Source organism: Rhinoraja longicauda, chromosome 41, assembly GCF_053455715.1.
Source record: "Rhinoraja longicauda isolate Sanriku21f chromosome 41, sRhiLon1.1, whole genome shotgun sequence".
In the NCBI taxonomy this organism is placed as follows: Eukaryota; Metazoa; Chordata; class Chondrichthyes; order Rajiformes; family Arhynchobatidae; genus Rhinoraja; species Rhinoraja longicauda.
The window spans coordinates 3,698,902-3,719,895 of record NC_135993.1 but is presented as its reverse complement, the minus strand read 5'-3'; the positions used below and the strand labels follow the sequence as shown (position 1 = coordinate 3,719,895).

General features: G+C 54.2%; 1 protein-coding gene across 1 annotated transcript in view; it reads right to left on the bottom strand.

Moving 5' to 3' along the window:
* Nucleotides 1-5,186: 5,186 nt before the first annotated feature.
* Nucleotides 5,187-20,994, bottom strand: part of LOC144611720 (mitogen-activated protein kinase kinase kinase 10-like) — a 36,792-nt gene continuing 20,984 nt past the window's right edge. The window contains exons 3-9 of the mRNA XM_078430952.1: nt 20,280-20,455; nt 19,109-19,349; nt 18,224-18,346; nt 12,003-12,141; nt 9,447-9,559; nt 7,082-7,771; nt 5,187-6,146 (exon numbers count right to left, since the gene is read on the bottom strand). Coding sequence (XP_078287078.1) covers nt 5,728-6,146; nt 7,082-7,771; nt 9,447-9,559; nt 12,003-12,141; nt 18,224-18,346; nt 19,109-19,349; nt 20,280-20,455 — 1,901 coding nt within the window. The 3' untranslated portion in view covers nt 5,187-5,727. The remainder of the gene's footprint in view (nt 6,147-7,081; nt 7,772-9,446; nt 9,560-12,002; nt 12,142-18,223; nt 18,347-19,108; nt 19,350-20,279; nt 20,456-20,994) is intronic.

Sequence of the window (20,994 nt, the reverse complement as noted above, 5' to 3'; positions counted from 1 at the left end):
AGAAGAAGGGTCCTGACTCGAAACGCAGTCTGTCCGTTTCCCTCCACAGATGCTGCCTGACCCGTTGAGTTCCTCCAGCACTTTGTGTTTCACTGCCGAGTTTTCCAGCACCTTTGGTTTTAGAAACATAGAAAATAGGTGCAGGAGTAGGCCATTCGGCCTTCGAGCCTGTACGCACCGCCATTCAATTATGATCATGGCTGATCATCCAACTCAGTATCCCGTACCTGCCTTCTCTCCATACCCCCTGATCCCTTTAGCCACAAGGGCCACATCTAACTCCCTCTTAAATATAGCCAATGAACTGGCCTCAACTACCTTCTGTGGCAGAGAATTCCACAGATTCACCACTCTCTGCGTGAAAAAAAAACGTTCTCATCTCGGTCCTAAAAGACTTCCCCCCTTATCCTTAAACTGTGACCCCCTTGTTCTGGACTTCCCCAACATCGGGAACAATCTTCCCGCATCTAGCCTGTCCAACCCCTTAAGAATTTTGTACGTTTCTATAAGATCCCCCCTCAATCTTCTGAATTCCAGCGAGTACAAGCCGAGTCTATCCAGTCTTTCTTCATGTGAAAGTCCTGTTTTGTTTGTTCCCAGTGCTGACTCCACGCTGCCACCTTGTGGCACGGTGGCATTTGCTCCTGTAACCCAGACTTGAGACTCCAGATCAGAGATGGTGCCTGTCCCACTGAGTTACTCCAGCTTTTTCTGTCAGTCTTCGGTTTAAGACTGGGAATTGCAGTCCTTCCTACACACGTGAACCTTTGTGTCATCCCACTTTTTACGAAAGGAAGGAGAGAGAAAACGGGAAATTATAGACCAGTTAGTCTGACATCAGTGGTGGGGAAGATTCTGGAGTCAATTATAAAAGACGAAATTGCGGAGCATTTGGATAGCAGTAACAGGATCGTTCCGAGTCAGCATGAATTTACGAAGGGGAAATCATGCTTGACTAACCTTCTGGAATTTTTTTGAGGATGTAACTAGGAAAATTGACAGGGGAGAGCCAGTGGATGTGGTGTACCTCGACTTTCAGAAAGCCTTCGACAAGTTCCCACATAGGAGATTAGTGGGCAAAATTAGAGCACATCGTATTGGAGGTAGGGTACTGACATGGATAGAAAATTGGTTAACAGACAGAAAGCAAAGAGTGGGGATAAATGGGTCCCTTTCAGAATGGCAGGCAGTGACTAGTGGGGTACCGCAAGGTTCGGTGCTGGGACCGCAGCTATTTACAATATACATTAATGACTTGGATGAAGGGATTAAAAGTACCATTAGCAAATTTGCAGATGATACAAAGCTGGGTGGTAGTGTGAACTGTGAGGAAGATGCTATGAGGTTGCAGGGTGACTTGGACAGGTTGTGTGAGTGGGCGGATGCATGGCAGATGCAGTTTAATGTGGATAAGTGTGAGGTTATCCACTTTGGTGGTAAGAATAGGAAGGCAGAGTATTATCTGAATGGTGTCAAGTTAGGAAAAGGGGACGTACAACGTGATCTGGGTGTCCTAGTGATTCAGTCACTGAAAGGAAGCATGCAGGTACAGCAGGCAGTGAAGAAAGCCAATGGAATGTTGGCCTTCATAACAAGAGGAGTTGAGTATAGGAGCAAAGAGGTCCTTCTGCAGTTGTACAGGGCCCTAGTGAGACCACACCTGGAGTACTGTGTGCAGTTTTGGTCTCCAAATTTGAGGAAGGATATTCTTGCTATTGAGGGCGTGCAGCATAGGTTTACTAGGTTAATTCCTGGAATGGCAGGACTGTCAGATGTTGAAAGACTGGAGCGACTAGGCTTGTATACACTGGAATTTGGAAGGATGAGAGGGGATCTTATCAAAACGTATAAGATTATTAAGGGGTTGGACACGTTAGAGGCAGGAAACATGTTCCCAATGTTGGGGGAGTCCAGAACCAGGGGCCACAGTTTAAGAATAAGGGGTAGGCCATTTAGAATGGAGATGAGGAAGAACTTTTTCAGTCAGAGAGTTGTGAATCTGTGGAATTCTCTGCCTCAGAAGGCAGTGGAGGCCAATTCTCTGAATGCATTCAAGAGAGAGCTAGATAGAGCTCTTAAGGATAGCGGAGTCAGGGGGTATGGGGAGAAGGCAGGAACGGGGTACTGATTGAGAATAATCAGCCATGATCACATTGAATGGCGGTGCTGGCTCGAAGGGCCGAATGGCCTCCTCCTGCACCTATTGTCTATTGATGGTCATCTGCAGGATCTGAACAAAGCCCAGTATTCATTGCCCATTCCTGATTCCCTAATTCAGGGGCTGTTTTGGATACAACTGCTAAAGTGGGTCGAGGAACGAGGACCTCGATCTCTCTGGGACCAGTGACAGAGACGCCAGACACACAGACCGAAGGGAAATTGTACAGCGGTAGTAGGTGGATTAAACACGCCAGGGAGGAGAGGGGGGAAGAGGAAAAGGGTCATTCTGCTAGGGTCACCAAAGGTAACATGTGGGGGGGGGGGGGAGAGAAGAGGGGGAGGGAAAGAGTGAGGCAGAGGAGAGAAGAGGAGAGGAAAGGTTGGGGGGAGAGGGAGGAGGAAGATTGGAGAGAGAGAACAAGGGAAAGTTGGGGGGAGAGGGAAGAATGAGGAGAGAGAGAGAGCGAGTTAAGGTTGGGGAGAGAGGGAGGGGAAAGAGTGAGGCAGAGGTGAGAAGAGGAAAGGGTGGGGGAGAGAGAGGGGGAAGATTGGAGAGAGAGAACAAGGGAAAGTTGGGGGAGAGGGAAGAATGGGGGGGGGAAGAGAGAGAGAGAGAGAGAGGGAGAGAGGGAGGGAGGAAGGGAGGGAGGGATAGAGAGAGGGAGGGAGGGAGGGAGGGAGGGAGGGAGGGAGGGAGGGAGGGAGAGAGAGAGAGAGAGAGGGAGGGAGGGAGGGAGGGAGGGAGGGAGAGAGGGAGGGAGGGAGGGAGAGAGAGAGAGAGAGAGAGAGAGGGAGGGAGGGAGGGAGGGAGGGAGAGAGAGAGGGAGGGAGGGAGGGAGGGAGGGAGAGAGAGAGAGAGAGAGAGAGAGAGAGAGAGAGAGAGAGAGAGAGAGAGAGAGAGAGAGAGAGAGAGAGAGAGAGAGTGTTGAGGGAGAGAAAAAGAGGGGGAGGGTGGGGGAGAGGAAAGAGGGCCGTGTGAAGAGAATGCTGTGGGTGGATGATAAGGGCAAGGCAGGAGATGGGGACGGTGCAAATGAAAATAAAGAACCACTCGTTGACAAATTATTTTAATTTCCTCTACAAATCACAGAGTCACCAATCCGATCATGGTATAACTTAAGGGCGAATCAAGCCAATAAAACCTGGCATATTCTTGATATAATTTACAAGTATTTACACGGAGCTAAAAATTTAAACATCATTCTCGACGATTTATATTACATTTGCTGTCGAATTGACTTGTGCGCCCATGATATGTCTTTGTAGTGCACACACACACACACACACACACACACCTGGGATGCATATTATTTACCTTCATTTACACCATTTACATCTTTAATTAGCGTTATTTGACTGAGAATGCAGACGCTGGTTGTCCGAGATTGCATGAAAAATCCTTTAATATTCTCCCCTCTTCTATTTCACTGGGGAAGGAATAATCTTCCTCTATTGCAGGTTAGACACAAAATGCTGGAGTAACTCAGCGGGTCAGGCAGCATCTCTGGAGAGAAGGAATGGGTGATGTTTTTTGGGTCGAGACCAGAAACGTCACCCATTCCTTCGGGTCTAAAGAAGGGTCTCGACCCGAAACGTCACCCATTCCCTCTCTCCAGAGATGCTGCCTGACCCGCTGAGTTACTCCAGCACTCTGTGAAACGTCACCTATCCATGTTCTCCAGAGATGCTGCCTGACCCGCTGAGTTTCTCCAGCATCTGTGTCTATCTTTGGTAAAACTTACAAGTTATTCATCCAATGACTATAACAAGTGTCAGATGGGAGAGAGCTCGCCAGTTTTCCCCCCCCACTTTAAACAGCTTGTTTATTTAACAGATTCCTTCCGATCAAATGTTAATGGGTATTTTTAAGGCAGAGATAGATTCTTGACTAGTACGGGTGTCAGGGGTTAGGGGGTAGAAGGCAGGAGAATGGGGTTAGGAGGGAGAGATAGATCAGCAGTGATTGATTGGCGGAGTAGACGATGGGCCGAATGGCCTAATTCTGCTCCAATTCCTTACGGCCTTAATTTTTTTAACGAACCTGCATTTGAAAGACCAAGCCCAAATGTGATCCTGGTCATTTCTTGCAGCAAAGAAACCTTTATTGAATGACTAACTAAATGAAATAAAACCCTTCACTGTCGTACGAGGGGCAGCACTCTGGAGCAGTGGGTAAAGCTGCTGCCTCACAGCGTCCAGTTCAATCCTGACCTCGGGTGCAGATGGTGTGGAGTTTGCAGGTTTTCCCCAAGACGTGCGGGTCTGTAGTTTAATTATTCTCTCTTGTGTAGGGAGCGGATGAGAAAGTGCGGATAACATCGAACCGGCGTGGACTGGGTGGGCTGCATCTCTAAACTAAACTAAAGTATTGAAATAAATATTGCTAATTGAGAGTTGTGTTCATTATGGTGTGAATGTAGTTTCCGTTTTCAAAAGGCAGCACCTTCAAAAATGTGAGGTGAAGTTTACTCACAAATTAATTCACAAGTTAATAATATGGCTCTTATATCAAACGCATTTCAGAAAAACATATCGACTTCTTCTATTGCAGTATCGACTTTGTGGTGTCAAATCAGTAGTGAAAAATCAGCAGTGTTTCTACAAATGAAAATAAATATTGTCCTAAGTTAAAATATCCTCCAGCAATTCCCTGAATTGAAATCCCAGGGGTTCAAGGGAAGGTAAACATCTTCCTCTTGGGTGCCAGTAGGGTTGCCAACTGTCCCGTATTAGCCTGGACATCCGGTATTTTGGGCTAGTTTGTCGCGTACGGGACCGCCCTTGTCCCGTATTAGCAGGGTTGCCAACTTCCTCACCCCCAAATACAGGACAAAGGGTGACGTCACCGCCACGCGCCCCACGTGACCTCACCCAGCCAGCGGCCACGTGTTCCCGCTCCACCAATGGCTGCCGCCATTGGTGGAGCGGGAGCACGTGGCCGCTGGCTGGGTGAGGTCACGTGGGGCGCGAGGCGGTCACCCTTTGTCCCGTATTTGGGGGTGAGGAAGTTGGCAACCCTATGTGCAAGGGAAAATGGGAGGAAAGGCTTCTAAGCCCATGTCTGCTCGACCAGAGTCTCTCTGAGGATGGATGAAGCTGAAGCATAATCCGTGTAGGACCAGGAGCAAAACCATAGGAAGATTGGATGCGTTCCTCATGAAGATTGGAGATGCTTCCTTGGATTCCATGCATTATATCTCAGCTGTTTGATTGAAGGGGAGCACCCATTAGGAGATATTCAATGAAACCTCTTGGGTCAGATCAGAGGGAGACTTGACACTCAACGTTACCTGCTCTCGGGAGGTTCTTGAACCAAGATACTCTTGTTTTCGCCAGGCCGCCGCCATTTTGTTCACCTGGAGGGGCGGCCGTTTGAAGCCCTGCGATTGGACGATACGTTATCCCGTCGGGTAGCTGGGAAATGTTGAACGGTCCAATCAGAGCAGCAGATGCTGGCGGAGGCCGGGTCAAAGGGCGGCGGCGGCAGCCCGTTGCCGGGGCGACGGGGTTGAGGCCTAGCGACGGGGTTGAGGCCTAGCGACGGGGTTGAGGCCTAGCGACGGGCTCTCAGCGCATGTGGTCCTCCTCCACGCTGTAAATGGAGTCCTTGTGAGGGGCCAGGTCGGCGCGGCAGAGCGGCACGGTGCCGTCCGCAGTCTGGCCCTCGATGTCCATGTCCAGCAGGCTGCGGCCGGTGTCCGAGCCGGACGGGCAGGAGAGGCCCAGATGCTCATCGGCCGTGCAGCCGCTGCTGGGCGTCCCGGTGCTGCTGGCCGGCGACGAGCTGAGGGTCCGGCTGAGGGAGACAAAGCGCCAGGGGTCGATGCGGGGCCTCCCTGCCAAAGGCCGGGGACGGGGGGCGAACTCCAGCGTCTTGGGCCGCTCCAGCGCCTCGTCCTTGTCCGAGGCCCTTCGCCGCAGCACGGGCGGCAGCATGGACGCCGGGTCCGGCAGGCGTGGAATCTCACCGCTGTCCTTGGAGGGGCCTGGAGAGGGAACGGGGAGACAGAGGGTCACAGGGAGGAGGGTTAGTATAGTCTGGTTTAGAGTTACAGCGAGGAAACAGGCCCTTCGGCCCACCGAGTACGTGCCGACCAGCGATCCCCGCACACTAACACTATCCTTGCACACTAATACTATCCCCGCACACTAACACTATCCTTGCACACTAACACCATCCCCGCACACTAACACTATCCTTGCACACTAACACTATCCTTGCACACTAACACCATCCCCGCACACTAATACTATCAAGGAACACTAACACCATCCCCGCACACTAATACTATCCTCGCACACTAATACTATCTCTGCACACTAATACTATCCCCGCACACTAACACTATCCTTGCACACTAACACCATCCCCGCACACTAATACTATCAAGGAACACTACACTATCCCCGCACACTAATACTATCCTCGCACACTAATACTATCTCTGCACACTAATACTATCCCCGCACACTAACACTATCCCACACACTAATATTATTTACCAGGGACGCACCAGGGACAATTTTACCAAGCCAATTAGCCTACAAACCTGTACATCTTTGGAGTGTGGGAGGAAACCGAAGATCCCGGAGAAAACCCACGCAGGTCACGGGGAGAGCGTGCAAACTCCGTACAGACAGCACCCAGGTCTGTGGCGCTGTGAGGCAGCGGCTCTACCCGCTGTGACACTGTGCCAGGGGTAATGGGGGAAGGCAAGACAATGGATCGATCGGCCATGACAGGGACACAATGGGCTCCGATGAGTTATGACCAGGTTCAAGTACAAGATCTTTCTGACTGTCCCACCGGCTCCTGGTCGGCCCTCAGCGATGCACCTCGCCCGCAGGGAGGGGGGGGGGGGGGGTCCCAGTCACCCTTGGGTGCCCGGTCACACGGGTGGGGAAGGTTGTGGGGCATTACCGGTGGTGGGCAGGTTCTGTGGGCTGCCGTCGGACGGAGTCCTCCTGTGCGCCTGCAGTCCCTGCGGCTGCTGCTGGATGGCGCTGTCTGACGGGATCCTCCTGTGCCCGCGCTTGGGGGCGGAGGGGACGCTGATGTGGGTGGGGGTGAGCGACTGGCGCGGGTCCCTCTTGAAGCTCTCCACCGCCAGGTCCACCAGCGGGTTGGCGCGCCGCGGCGGGTCGCAGAGGGCGGCCGGCGCCTGGTGCCCGGCGTTGCCGTCCTCGCCGTCCGGCCTCAGCAGGGAGCGGGCGGAGTTGCAGTCGGAGAAGGAGGAGAGGGAGAGGAGGGTGACGGAGGGGGAGGCCTCCAGCGAGGGCAGGGTGGAGGGCTCCCTGCGGGCTGGCACGCGGCCCGGCGGGCTGCTGGTGCACCGGGCACGGCCGCCCCACTGGAATATGCCCTCGTGCCTCCTCCTCTCCTCCCGCGACTCCTCCTGCAGGACTCTCTGCCTCCCCACCTCCAGCAGGTCCCAGCCCACCGCCACCGAGCACAGCACGTTGGCACAGCCCAGCAGCACCAGGTCTCTCCTCCGCCGCTGCCCACTGCGCCCAGGGGTATCGCCCGCGCCAGGGTGCTGGGCCGGGCTGTCGTCCGTGGCACTCCCCTCACTCTCCTGCGAGCCCTCTCCTGTGCTCGGGGTCTGGCCATCTGTGGAGTCAGAGAGTCACAGTCATAGAGTGATACAGTGCGGAAACAGGCCCTTCAGCCCAACTTGGCCACACCGGCCAACATGCCCCAGCTACACTAGTCCCACCTGCCCACACCGGCCAACATGCCCCAGCTACACTAGTCCCACCTGCCCACACCGCCCAACATGCCCCATCTACACTAGTCCTACCTGCCCACACCGCCCAACATGCCCCAGCTACACTAGTCCCACCTGCCCACACCGCCCAACACGCCCCAGCTACACTAGTCCCACCTGCCCACATCGACCAACACGCCCCAGCTACACTAGTCCCACCTTGCCCGCACCGCCCAACATGCCCCAGCTACACTAGTCCCACCTGCCCACACCGCCCAACATGCCCCAGCTACACTAGTCCCACCTGCCCACACCGCCCAACATGCCCCAGCTACACTAGTCCCACCTGCCCACACCGCCCAACATGCCCCAGCTACACTAGTCCCACCTGCCCACACCGCCCAACATGCCCCAGCTACACTAGTCCCACCTGCCCACACCGCCCAACATGTCCCAGCTACACTAGTCCCACCTGCCCACACCGCCCAACATGCCCCAGCTACACTAGTCCCACCTGCCCACACCGGCCAACATGCCCCAGCTACACTAGTCCCACCTGCCCACACCGGCCAACATGCCCCAGCTACACCAGTCCCACCTGCCTGCGTTTGGTCCATATCCCTCCAAACCCGTCCCATCCATGTACCTGTCTAACTGTTTCTTAAACGTTGGGATAGTCCCTGCCTCAACTACCTCCTCTGGCAGCTTGTTCCGTACACCCACCACCCTTTGTGTGAAAAAGTTACCCCTCAGATTCCCATTAAATCTTTTCCCCTTCACCATCAACCTGTTTCCTCTGGTCCTCGATTCCCCTACTCTGGGCAAGAGACTCTGTGCATCTACCCGATCTATTCCTCTCATGATTTTGTACACCTCTATAAGATCTCCCCTCATCCTCCTGCGCTCCAGGGAATAGAGACCCAAGGCTGCTCAACCTCGGCCTCAGGCCCTGGAGTCCTGGCAACATCCTTGTAAATCGATTAGCCGGGACACCCCTTATTTTGGGCTAAGTTGGTTTGTCCCTTATGGGACCGCCCTTGTCCTGTATTGGGCCCGCGAGCCGGGAGGCAGGTTGCTACGCAACCCCCGTTAGGCGAACACACTCCGCTAGCCTGCACTGTCCCGGCCGTCAGCGGCCCGTGTAAGTGACAAACGCTGGAGGTGAAAATGAGCTAAAAGGATGTGGGATAAGGGGAGAAGAGGACGAGTGAAATGTAAAGATGGAGGGGGGGGGGGAGAACAAAGGTGCGGGATGCTTTGTGACGTTGTCGGTACGGTTGCCAACTTCCTCGCTCCAAAATACGGGACAGGGTGACGTCACCGCCCCGCGCCCCACGTGACCTCACCCAGCCAGCGGTCATGTGGTACCACACCCGGGCCGGGAGGCGGGTTGCTATGCAACCTCCGTCAGGCGAACACCCCACACTGACCCTCCCCCTCCCCTGACTTCAGTCTGAAGAAGGGTCTCGACCCGAAACGTCACCCGTTCCTTCTCTCCCGAGATGCTGACCGACCCTCTGAGTTACACCAGCCCTCGGTTTAAACCAGCGTCTGCAGTTATTTTCTCCTGTGACTTACCCATCTGGGTGAGGCTGGCAAAGCCCGTGGTGATGGGCAGGTGCCGTGGGCTCTTCCCCAGGCTGGGCGCGCTGGACGACCAGAACCGGCTGCCGTCTCCCAGGCACTTCAACCTGTGGGCGTCACAGAGCAGGAACACACAGCGTGGTGTAGCAGCAGTGAGTCAACAATGCCTCGCCAGGTACCGCGGCCACCGTTATAACCCTTCACTCTTCTCCCACCCCCCCCCTCCCTCACGCCCAGACAGGATAGAGCAGGGGCAGCTTCACATAGAAACATAGAAAATAGGTGCAGGAGTAGGCCATTCGGCACTTTGAGCCTGCACCGCCATTCAATATGATCATGGCTGATCATCCAACTCAGTATCCTGTACCTGCCTTCTCCCCATACCCCCTGATCCCTTTAGCCACAAGGGCCACATCTAACTCCCTCTTAAATATAGCCAATGAACTGGCCTCAACTACCTTCTGTGGCAGAGAATTCCACAGACTCACCACTCTCTGTGTGAAGAAATGTTTTCTCATCTCGGTCCTAAAAGACTTCCTCCTTATCCTTAAGCTGTGACCCCTGGTTCTGGACTTCCCCAACATTGGGAACAATCTTCCCGCATCTAGCCTTTCCAGCCCCTTAAGAATTTTATATGTTTCAATAAGATCCCCCCTCAGTCTTCTAAATTCCAGCGAGTACATCCATATATTCACCCCATATATCAGTGTCGTGCAGCACAGAAACAGGCCCTTCGGCCCGACTAGACCGTTCCGACTAGACCGTTCCGACCAACATGCCCCCCACCTGAGCTAGTCCCAGAATGGAACAATCAAAGATAGAAACAAAATGCTGGAGTAACTCAGCGGGACAGGCAGCATCTCTGGAGAGAAGGAATGGGTGACGTTTCGGGGCGAGACCCTTCTTCAGACAGTCTTCGCCCCGAAACGCCACCCATTCCTTCTCTCCAGAGATGCTGCCTGTCCCGCTGAGTTACTCCAGCATTTTGTGTCAATCTGTGGTTTAAACCAGCGTCTGAAGTTGCTTCTTACACATGGAAAAATCAAATATCTTTACAGTGAGTGGGGCAAAGTTTCTTTTTTACACAGAGGGTGGTGGGTGCCTGGAGCGGACTGCCAACGATGGTGGTGGTGGAGGAAGCTATAACAGTGGCATTTAAGAAACGTTTAATAGGCGCATGGATCTGCAGGGAGTGGAGTGATATGGATGACACAGTAAGTTGCTTTACCTTGGCATCTGGTCCAGTGGACATCGTTCGCAAGAACGATCCCGGGAATGAGTGGGTTAACATATGATGAGCTTTGTCGGCACTGGGCCTGTACTCGCTGGAGTTGAGAAGGTTGAGGGGGGGGGGGGGGGGACCTCATTGAAACGTACAGAATAATGAAAGTCACAGATAGAGTGGATGTGGAGAGGATGTTTCCACTGGTGGGAGAGTCTAGGATCAGAGGGCACAGCCTCAGAATGGGAATGGGCGCTCTTTTATCATATCATATACATACAGTCGGAAACAGGCCTTTTCGGCCCTCCAAGTCCGTGCCGCCCAGCGATCCCCGTACATTAACACTATCCTACACCCACTAGGGACAATTTTTACATTTACCCAGCCAATTAACCTACATACCTGTACGTCTTTGGAGTGTGGGAGGAAACCGAAGATCTCGGAGTAAACCCACGCAGGTCACGGGGAGAACGTACAAACTCCTTACAGTGCAGCACCCGTAGTCAGGATCGAACCTGAGTCTCCGGCGCTGCATTCGCTGTAAAGCAGCAACTCTACCGCTGCGCTACCGTGCCGCCCTTAGAAAGGAGGTGAGGAGGAACTTCTTTAGCCAGAGGGTGGTGAATCTGTGGAACTCATTGCCACAGAGGGCTGTGGAGGCCAAGTCAGTGGATATTTTTAAGGCAGGGATAGACAAATTCTTGATGAGAACGGGTGTCAAGGGTTATGGGGAGAAGGCAGGAAAAATGGGATTTGGAGGCAGAGATCAACCATGATTGAATGGCGGAGTGGACTCGATGGGCCGAATGGCCTAATTCTACTCCTATAACCTGTGTACTTGTGATCATTGTGGGCCAAAGTGCCTGTGCTGCAGTGTTTTATGCTCCAAGATGGCACATTGGAACTGTCTCAGATCAGGCCAGGGGTATACCCAGGTCTGGCTAACTTGCTTACACACGTCTTTCTTACTGATATCAGTTTGGTTTAGAGCCACAACACAGAAACAGGCCTGTGTGTAGGAAGGAACTGCAGATGCTGGTTTAAACCAAAGGTAGACACAAAAAGCTGGAGTAACTCAGCGGGACGGGCAGCATCTCCGGGGAGAAGGAAAAGGGTTCGGGTCGAGACCCCTCTTCGGCATAATCAAGGACGAGTCTCTGGAGAGAAGGAATGGGTGACGTTTCGGGTCCGAAGAAGGGTCTCGACCCGAAACGTCACCCATTCCTTCTCTCCAGAGATGCTGCCTGTCCCGCTGAGTTACTCCAGCATCTTGTGTCGAGCGTGATAGGGCTGTTCAGTTGCCTGAGAAGGTGCAGGTACTCACTCACCTGTCCTCTCCGCCCAGCCGCTCCTTGGGCTGTGTCGAGCTGGGGCCCCAGGTTCGCCCCTTCTTCCTGTGGCCCTCGAACTCCTCGCGCTGGTACACGACATTCCGGCCCCAGGTCTGGCTGCCTTCACCTGGAGTCACTGGTCACAAGGAATAGGAACAGAATTAGGCCACTCGGCCCATCAAATCTCTGCCACTCAATCATGGCTGATCTATCTCTCCCTCCTAACCCCATTCTCCTGCCTCCTCCCCCATAAGCCCTGACACCCGCACTAAGAATGAGGGGTCGGCCATTTAGAACTGAGATGAGGAAAAACTCTTTTCAGTCAGAGAGTTGTGAATCTGTGGAATTCTCTGCCTCAGAAGGCAGTGGAGGCCAATTCTCTGAATGCATTCAAGAGAGAGCTAGATAGAGCTCTTAAGGATAGCGGAGTCAGGGGGTATGGGGAGAAGGCAGGAACGGGGTACTGATTGAGAATGATCAGCCATGATCACATTGAATGGCGGTGCTGGCTCGAAGGGCCGAATGGCCTCCTCCTGCACCTATTGTCTATTGTCTATAATCAAGAATCTATCTCTGCCGTAAAAAATATCCGACTTGGCCTCCACGGCCTTCTGTGGCAATGGATTCCACAGACTAAAGACATTTCTCCTCATCTCCTTTCTAAAAGAACGTCCTTCAATCCTCTCCAGTGGCAAGGACAGACAACACAGTCACTGAACCCACCGAGTCCCCACGCCATGCAGGGCAGCCTGGCTCCGTGTGTCACTCCCACACCCACAGTCAAGAGATGGGGGATTCAAGACCTCTCTGGACCCTGGAGCACAAAATGCAGCCCACTGTAGGTTTATAAGACAATAACTGCAGATGCTGGTACAAATCGAAGGTATTTATTCACAAAATGCCGGAGTAACTCAGCAGGTCAGGCAGCATCTCAGGAGAGAAGGAATGGGTGACGTTTCGGGTCGAGACCCTTCTTCAGACTGATGTCAGGGGGGGCGGGACAAAGGAAGGATATAGGTGGAGACAGGAAGATAGAGGGAGATCTGGGAAGGAGGAGGGGAAGAGAGGGACAGAGGAACTATCTAAAGTTGGAGAAGTCGATGTTCATACCACTGGGCTGCAAGCTGCCCAGGCGAAATATGAGGTGCTGTTCCTCCAATTTGCGGTGGGCCTCACTATGGCACTGGAGGAGGCCCATGACAGAAAGGTCAGACTGGGAGTGGGAGGGGGAGTTGAAGTGCTCGGCAGGTTTAGATCGATTAGTGTCACGTGCACCGAGGTACAGTGAAACGCTTTGGTTTCAGTGCGATCCAATTAGATCAGGTAAATTGGCTGATAATTGGCTTGATAAAAGTGTAAATTGTCCCTAAGGCCGGTCGCCAGGGGAAGTCGAATGTATTATTGATAAAGTTGGCAAAATATTAATTTGATAACTGTTTTGTTTGTAAATTGCCAATTTAGATTTAGAGATACAGCACGGAAACAGGCCCTTCGGCCCACCGGGTCCGTGCCGCCCAGCGATCCCCGCACACTAACACTATCCTACACCCACTAGGGACAATTTTTACATTTACCCAGTCAATTAACCTACATACCTGCACGTCTTTGGAGTGTGGGAGGAAACCGAACATCTTGGACAAAACCCACGCAGGTCACGGGGAGAACGTACAAACTCCGTACAGACGGCGCCCGTAGTCAGGATCGAACCTGAGTCTCAGGCGCTGCATTCGCTGTAAGGCAGCAACTCTACCGCTGCGCCACCGTGCCACCCATTTTGATTTGATTTGATCGCGTTATTAATCCGTATGTTTGTTTTTGTTTTGGAATAAAGTATTTGGGGGAAAAAAGTGTGTGTAGGATAGTGTTAATGTGCGGGGATCGCTGGCCGGTGTGGACTTGGTGGGCCGGACTTTCGGCGCTGTATTCTCCAAACTAAACTCAGAGTGCAGAATATAGTTCTCAGCATTGTAGCGCATCAGTTCCAGAGACAAAGTCAAATGTCCACAACGGGGTGGAAGTAAAGTAGACACTAGTCTAACTTATCGTGGCGGCAGCGGTAGAATCGCTGCCTTACAGCGCCAGAGACGAGAATCCGATCCGGACTACGGGTGCTGTCTGTACGGAATTTTGTACGTACTCTTTGTGACCACGTGGGTTTTCTCCGGATGCTCCAGTCTCCTCCCACACTCCAAAGACGTGGAGGTTTGTAGGTTAATTGGCCTTCTGTAAATTGTACATTGTTCCCAGTGCTAGTGGACAGGGTAATAGCTATCCGGTCCGGACTCAGTGGGACGATGGGCCTATTTCCACTTTGCATCTCTAAAGTTTAAAGTCCAAAGTTATGGAAGGACCATTGAGAAGTCTGATAACAGAGGGGAAGAAACTATTCCTGGTGCTGTGATATTAGAGGGGAATAAGCTGGATCAATCGCAGGCAGATCAAATTAGTTTATTTTGCTATCATGTTCGGCAGAGACATTGGGCTTGTATACACTGGAATTTAGAAGGATGAGAGGAGATCTTATCGAGACGTATAAGATTATTAAGGGGTTGGACACGTTAAAGGCAGGAAACATGTTCCTAATGTTGGGGGGAGTCCAGAACAAGGGGCCACAGTTTAAGAATAAGGGGTAGGCCATTTAGAACTGAGATGAGGAAAAACTTTTTCAGTTGTGAATCTGTGGAATTCTCTGCCTCAGAAGGCAGTGGAGGCCAATTCTCTGAATGCATTCAAGAGAGAGCTAGATGGAGCTCTTAAGGATAGCGGAGTCAGGGGGTATGGGGAGAAGGCAGGAACGGGGTACTGATTGAGAATGATCAGCCATGATCACATTGAATGGCGGTCGGTGCTGGCTCGAAGGGCGGAATGGCCTACTCCTGCACCTATTGTCTATTGTCTATTGTGGGCCGAAGGGCCTGTTCCTGTGCTGTACTGGTCCATGTTGACAGCGTTTTATGGCTGTAAAGTTATTTGAGTTGGCCTGGGCGCACTGAAAGTCCAGTTGAAGGTTCCGCCGGTTTGGAATTCAGGTCGCGGTGTGCAGCCACCACAAGGGGGCAGACTTGCTGCACCGCTGACACACCTGGAGGATTGATTCCACACTGGGACCCACCATAATCCATGGATGAGACACAATAAACAATAGACAATAGACAATAGACAATAGGTGCAGGAGTAGGCCATTCAGCCCTTCGAGCCAGCACCGCCATTCAATGCGATCATGGCTGATCACTCAATCAGTACCCCGTTCCTGCCTTCTCCCCATACCCCCTCACTCCGCTATCCTCAAGAGCTCTATCCAGCTCTCTCTTGAAAGCATCCAACGAACTGGCCTCCACTGCCTTCTGAGGCAGAGAATTCCACACCTTCACCACCCTCTGACTGAAAAAGTTCTTCCTCATCTCCGTTCTAAATGGCCTACCCCTTATTCTCAAACTGTGGCCCCTTGTTCTGGACTCCCCCAACATTGGGAACATGTTATCTGCCTCTAATGTGTCCAATCCCCTAATTATCTTATATGTTTCAATAAGATCCCCCCTCATCCTTCTAAATTCCAGTGTATACAAGCCCAATCGCTCCAGCCTTTCAACATACGACAGTCCCGCCATTCCGGGAATTAACCTAGTGAACCTACGCTGCACGCCCTCCATAGCAAGAATATCCTTCCTCAAATTTGGAGACCAAAACTGCACACAGTACTCCAGGTGCGGTCTCACCAGGGCCCGGTACAACTGTAGAAGGACCTCTTTGCTCCTATACTCAACTCCTCTTGTTACGAAGGCCAACATTCCATTGGCTTTCTTCACTGCCTGCTGTACCTGCATGCTTCCTTTCATTGACTGATGCACTAGGACACCCAGATCTCGTTGGGGCAACCCAGCGGGTCAGGCAGCATCTCTGGGGAAAAGGAATAGGTGGCCCTTCGAGTCCAGGCCCTTCTCCAGACTGAGAGTCAGAGGAAAGGGAAACGTGAGATACAGACAGTGGTATGTAGAACAAACGAATGAAAGATGTGCTAAAATGTATTGTAAGAAAATAACTGCAGATGCTGGTACAAATCAAAGGTATTTATTCACACAATGCTGGAGTAACTCAGCAGGTCAGGCAGCAGACTGAAGAAGGGTCTCGATCCGAAACGTCGCCCATTCCTTCTCTCCCGAGATGCTGCCTGACCCGCTGAGTTACTCCAGCATTGCGTGCTGAAATGCATTGATGACCAAGGAAAGGTGGAGCCCACAATGGTCCATTGTTGGGTGTGGGCTGGGCGATAACGAGCAATGCAGGCAATGAAACTCAACAGGACGACAGTGAAACTAGTGCAACGACTATAGACAATAGACAATAGGTGCAGGAGGAGGCCATTCGGCCCTTCGAGCCAGCACCGCCATTCAATGTGATCATGGCTGATCATTCTCAATCAGTACCCCGTTCCTGCCTTCTCCCCATACCCCCTGACTCCGCTATCCTTAAGAGCTCTATCTAGTTCTCTCTTGAATGTATTCAGAGAATTGGCCTCCACTGCCTTCTGAGGCAGAGAATTCCACAGATTCACAACTCTCTGACTGAAAAAGTTTTTCCTCATCTCCGTTCTAAATGGCCTACCCCTTATTCTTAAACTGTGGCCCCTAGTTCTGGACTCCCCCAACATTGGGAACATGTTTCCTGCCTCTAACTTGTCCAACCCCTTAATAATCTTATACGTTTCGATAAGATCCCCTCTCATCCTTCTAAATTCCAGTGTATTCCGACTAGGGACGGGGAGAGAGAGGGGATGCAGGATTACTTGAAGTTAGAGAAATCAATCTTCATACCACTGGGGTGCAAGCTGCCCAAAGAAAACATGAGATGCTGTTCCTCCAATTTATGTTGGGCCTAGGGTTGCCAACTGTCCCGTATTAGCCAGAACATCCCGTCTTTTGGGCTAACTTGGTTTGTCCTGTACGGGACCGCCCTTGTCCCATATTAGAAGGGTTGCCAACTTCCTCACTCCCAAATACGGGACAAAGGGTGACGTCACCACCCCACGTGACCTCACCCAGCCAGCGGCTACGTGCTCCCGCTCCACCAATGGCGGCCGCCCGGGCTAGGAGGCGGGTTGCCACGCAACCTCCGTTAGGCGGCGCCCGGGCCTCCGGACCTAAACTGTTCGTAAAATGTCGGAAACCTTGAGTGTTGGGACGTAAACTGTCGGGACCTACAGCGTTGGGGCCTACAGTGTCGGGGCCTACAGCGTTGGGGCCTACAGTGTCGGGGCCTTTAGCGCCAGGGCCTACAGCGCCCCCCCGGGCCTAATAGGTGAGGTCACGTGGGGCGCGGGGCGGTGACATCACCTTGTCCCGTATTTGGGACTGACGAAGTTGGCAACCCTAGTTGGGCCTCACTCTGACAATGGAGGAGGCCCAGGACAGAAAGGTAAGTGTGGGAATGGGAGGGGGAAGTTTGGCAACCTGGAGATCCCGGACGCCCAGGCCTGGTCCTCACCCGGAACAGAATCCCCGCTGGGAATCCCGATTCAGGGAAGGTTGCTCTCTGCACCACTTGGCCAGGCGTTTCCAGGGGCGGCCCTTCCCCAAGCCTTACGGACCTCCAAACACAAACCGAAGACCAAGCAGCGAGTTAGAACTGGGAATGGAGATGGAGATTCCTAGGCCTTATCTTAGTTTACTTTACAGAATTTAGAGATACAGCGTGGAAGCAGGCCCTTTGGCCCATCGAGTGCATGCTGACCATCAATTGCCTGTACACTAAGAATCATTTAGACAGGTGCATGATAGGACAGGTTTAGAGGGATATGGACCAAACACAGGCAGGTGGGATTCATATAGATGGGACATGTTGGCCGGTGTGGGCTGGTTGGGCCGAAGGGCCTGTTTCCACACTGTATTACTCTCTGGCTGTGACCAGCATTATCCTACACACTAAGGACAATATACAGAAGCCAACGAACCTACAAACCTGCACGTCTTTGGAGTGTGGGAGGAAACCGGAGCACCCGGAGAAAACCCACGCAGCTCACTGGGGGGAACATGCAATCTCCGTACAGACAGCGCCCGTAGTCGGGATCGATCCTGGGTCTCTGGCGCTGTGAGGCAGCAGCCCGTACATAACTACGCACCAGGTACGTGGCCCCTGTGGACGTTTAAACCCTGAACCAAACCATCGCCGACCGTGGAGTGACGCGCGGAGCCGCCCGCAGTGCCGGCCGCGAGGAGACTTACGGCGAATGGCCCTGAGTCGGGGGATGACCAGGGGGCTGCAGGGTGGGCTGAGTCCGTCCGGTCCCCACCCCTTCCTCTTGTCCACGGTGGGGGAGGCCTGCACCGTGATCTTGTGCTCAAACCCTGGGGAACAAACAGACGCCTCGGCCGTCACACGGGGGGGGTGTGGGGGTGATGGGGGGGGGGCATGTGGGGGGGGGGGGGGATATGGGGTTGCGCCGACAGGAGGAGGTGGGGACGAGTGTCCGGTGGGGGGCCGTGGGGGTGCACGGACAGGGGGGATGCACGGTGCTTGTGGGGGGGTTGGGTGGGGGGGCACACGTGTGTGGGAGACGGGACCGTGGGGACAAGTGGCCTGGGGGTGGGGCGGACAGGAATGGGGGGAAGTGCATGAGGTCTGGGGGGACACGTGGCGAGAGGGGGGGGTGGACGTGGGGCACCTGGAGGGGGGGTCACATGGAGAGGGGGGTCACACAGAGGGGGGGGGATGCGGGTCACACAGTGGGGGGAGGGTGGTCGCACGGAGAGGGGTTCACAGAGAGAGGGGGAGTGGGGTCACACAGTGGGGGGGAGGGGGGGTCACATGGTGGGGGGGTCACACGGAGAGGGGGTCACACGGGGAGGGGGGTCACACAACGGGGAGGTCACACAGAGAGGGGGGGGTGGTCACACGGAGAGGGGGGGTCACACAATGGGGGGCAGGGGGTCACACGGTGGGGGGAGGGGGTTCACACAGAGGAGGGGGGTCACACGGAGAGAGGGGAGGGGGGTCACACGGAGAGGGGGTCACACAGAGAGGGGGTCACACAGAGGGAGGGGGATGGGGGGGGTCACACGGAGAGGGGGGTCACACAGAGAGGAGGGCGGGGGGGAGGGGGTCGGTACCGGAGGGCAGGCTGATGCGGTTGCCGTCTCGAAGCTTCAAGCGGCTCCTCTTGAAGTTGCCTTTGCGCTTCTTGACGCGGGGCTTCTCCTGATACAGCTGCCGCATGATGATGTGCAGCTCCCGCTCCACGATGTCGATCTCCCGCTCGGCCAGCTCCTGCTCCCGCCGGCGCAGCTCCTCCTCCTGGTTACGCTGCTGCACTGCAGCCCGGCTCAGCTCCTCCTCCCAGCTGCGCAGCTCCTGCAGGGGGGAGTGGGGGGGGGGTGGATAGGACAGCTAGAGGGGCAGAGCGGCGGTGTGGCAGCGCGCGCCATCTCTCCGGCTGTGGCCCGACAGACCTTGAACCCGTCCCCAGAAACGTCACCCATTCCTTCTCTCCAGAGATGCTGCCTGACCCGCTGAGTTACTCCAGCATTGTGTGTGTGTCTACCTTCCATTTTAACCAGCGTCTGCAGTTTTTCTCCTACTCATGCAGTATCCATCTCCCACATTATTTCAGCCCCCGGCCTGCCTTCGTTGCTCTCCCAATGGTGAAACCCGTTGGGTTCAGTTTAGTTCAGAGATACAGCGCAGAAACAGGCCCTTCGGCCCATCGGGTCCGCGCCGCCCAGCGATCCCCGCACACACTAACACTATCCTACACACACTAGGGACAATTTGCCCAGCTAATTAACCTACAAACCTGCACGTCTTTGGAGTGTGGGAGGAAACCGAAGATCTCGGAGAAAACCCACGCAGGTCACGGGGAGAACGTACAAACTCCGTACAGACGGCGCCCGTAGTCAGGATCGAACCCGGGTCTCTGGCGCTGCATTCGCTGTAAGGCGGCAACTCTACCGCTGCGCCACCGCGCCCCACTGGCTTTCCAGATGTGGCTTGCTGGCGTTTCACACCCACCCGCTCTCTCCCTCTCTCTCTCTCAGTTGGAGAATGAATGAGATGGACCCTCTGTCGGAATCCTTGTCCGTCCCAGCACCCCTCCCCCCCCCCTCCTCCCCCCTCCACGCTCCCACCTCCCTCCACCCTCCCTCCCACCTCCCATCACCCTCACACCTCCCTTCCACCACCCTCCCTCCACCCTCCTCCCCCCACCACCTCCCCCCACCACCACCCTCCCCCCACCCACCCTCCCCCCACCCACCCTCCCTCCACCCTCCCTCCACCACCCACCTTCTCCTTGGTGCGCAGCTCGTCAAACATCTGTTGGATCTCCAGCCTCCAGTCCTCCTGCAGTGAGTGGAAGGACTCCAGTGGCATCTGGAACAGGGCCGACTGCTCGATGGCCACCAGCTGAGCCAGGATCTCCCCGAAGGAGGGGCGTCCGTGAGCGTCCGAGTTCCAGCAATCTGCGGCCAAACACACGCACACTGAGAGCCCGGCCACGGCAACACACACGCAAACACGCCAAACACACGCACACTGAGAGCCCGGCCACGGCAACACACACGCAAACACGCCAAACACACGCACACTGAGAGCCCGGCCACGGCAACACACACGCAAACATGCCAAACACCACGCACACTGGGAGCCTGGCCACGGCAACACACACGCAAACATGCCAAACACACGTACACTGAGAGCCTGGCCACGACAACACACACGCAAACACGCCAAACACACGCACACTGAGAGCCTGGCCACGGCAACACACACGCAAACATGCCAAACACACGCAGCACTGGGAGCCTGGCCACGGCAACACACACGCAAACATGCCAAACACACGTACACTGAGAGCCTGGCCACGACAACACACACGCAAACACGCCAAACACACGCACACTGAGAGCCCCCGCCACGGCAACACACACGCACAAAACACGGCAATCGAAGATCTCGGAGAAAATCCACGCAGGTCACGGGGAGAACGTACAAACTCCGT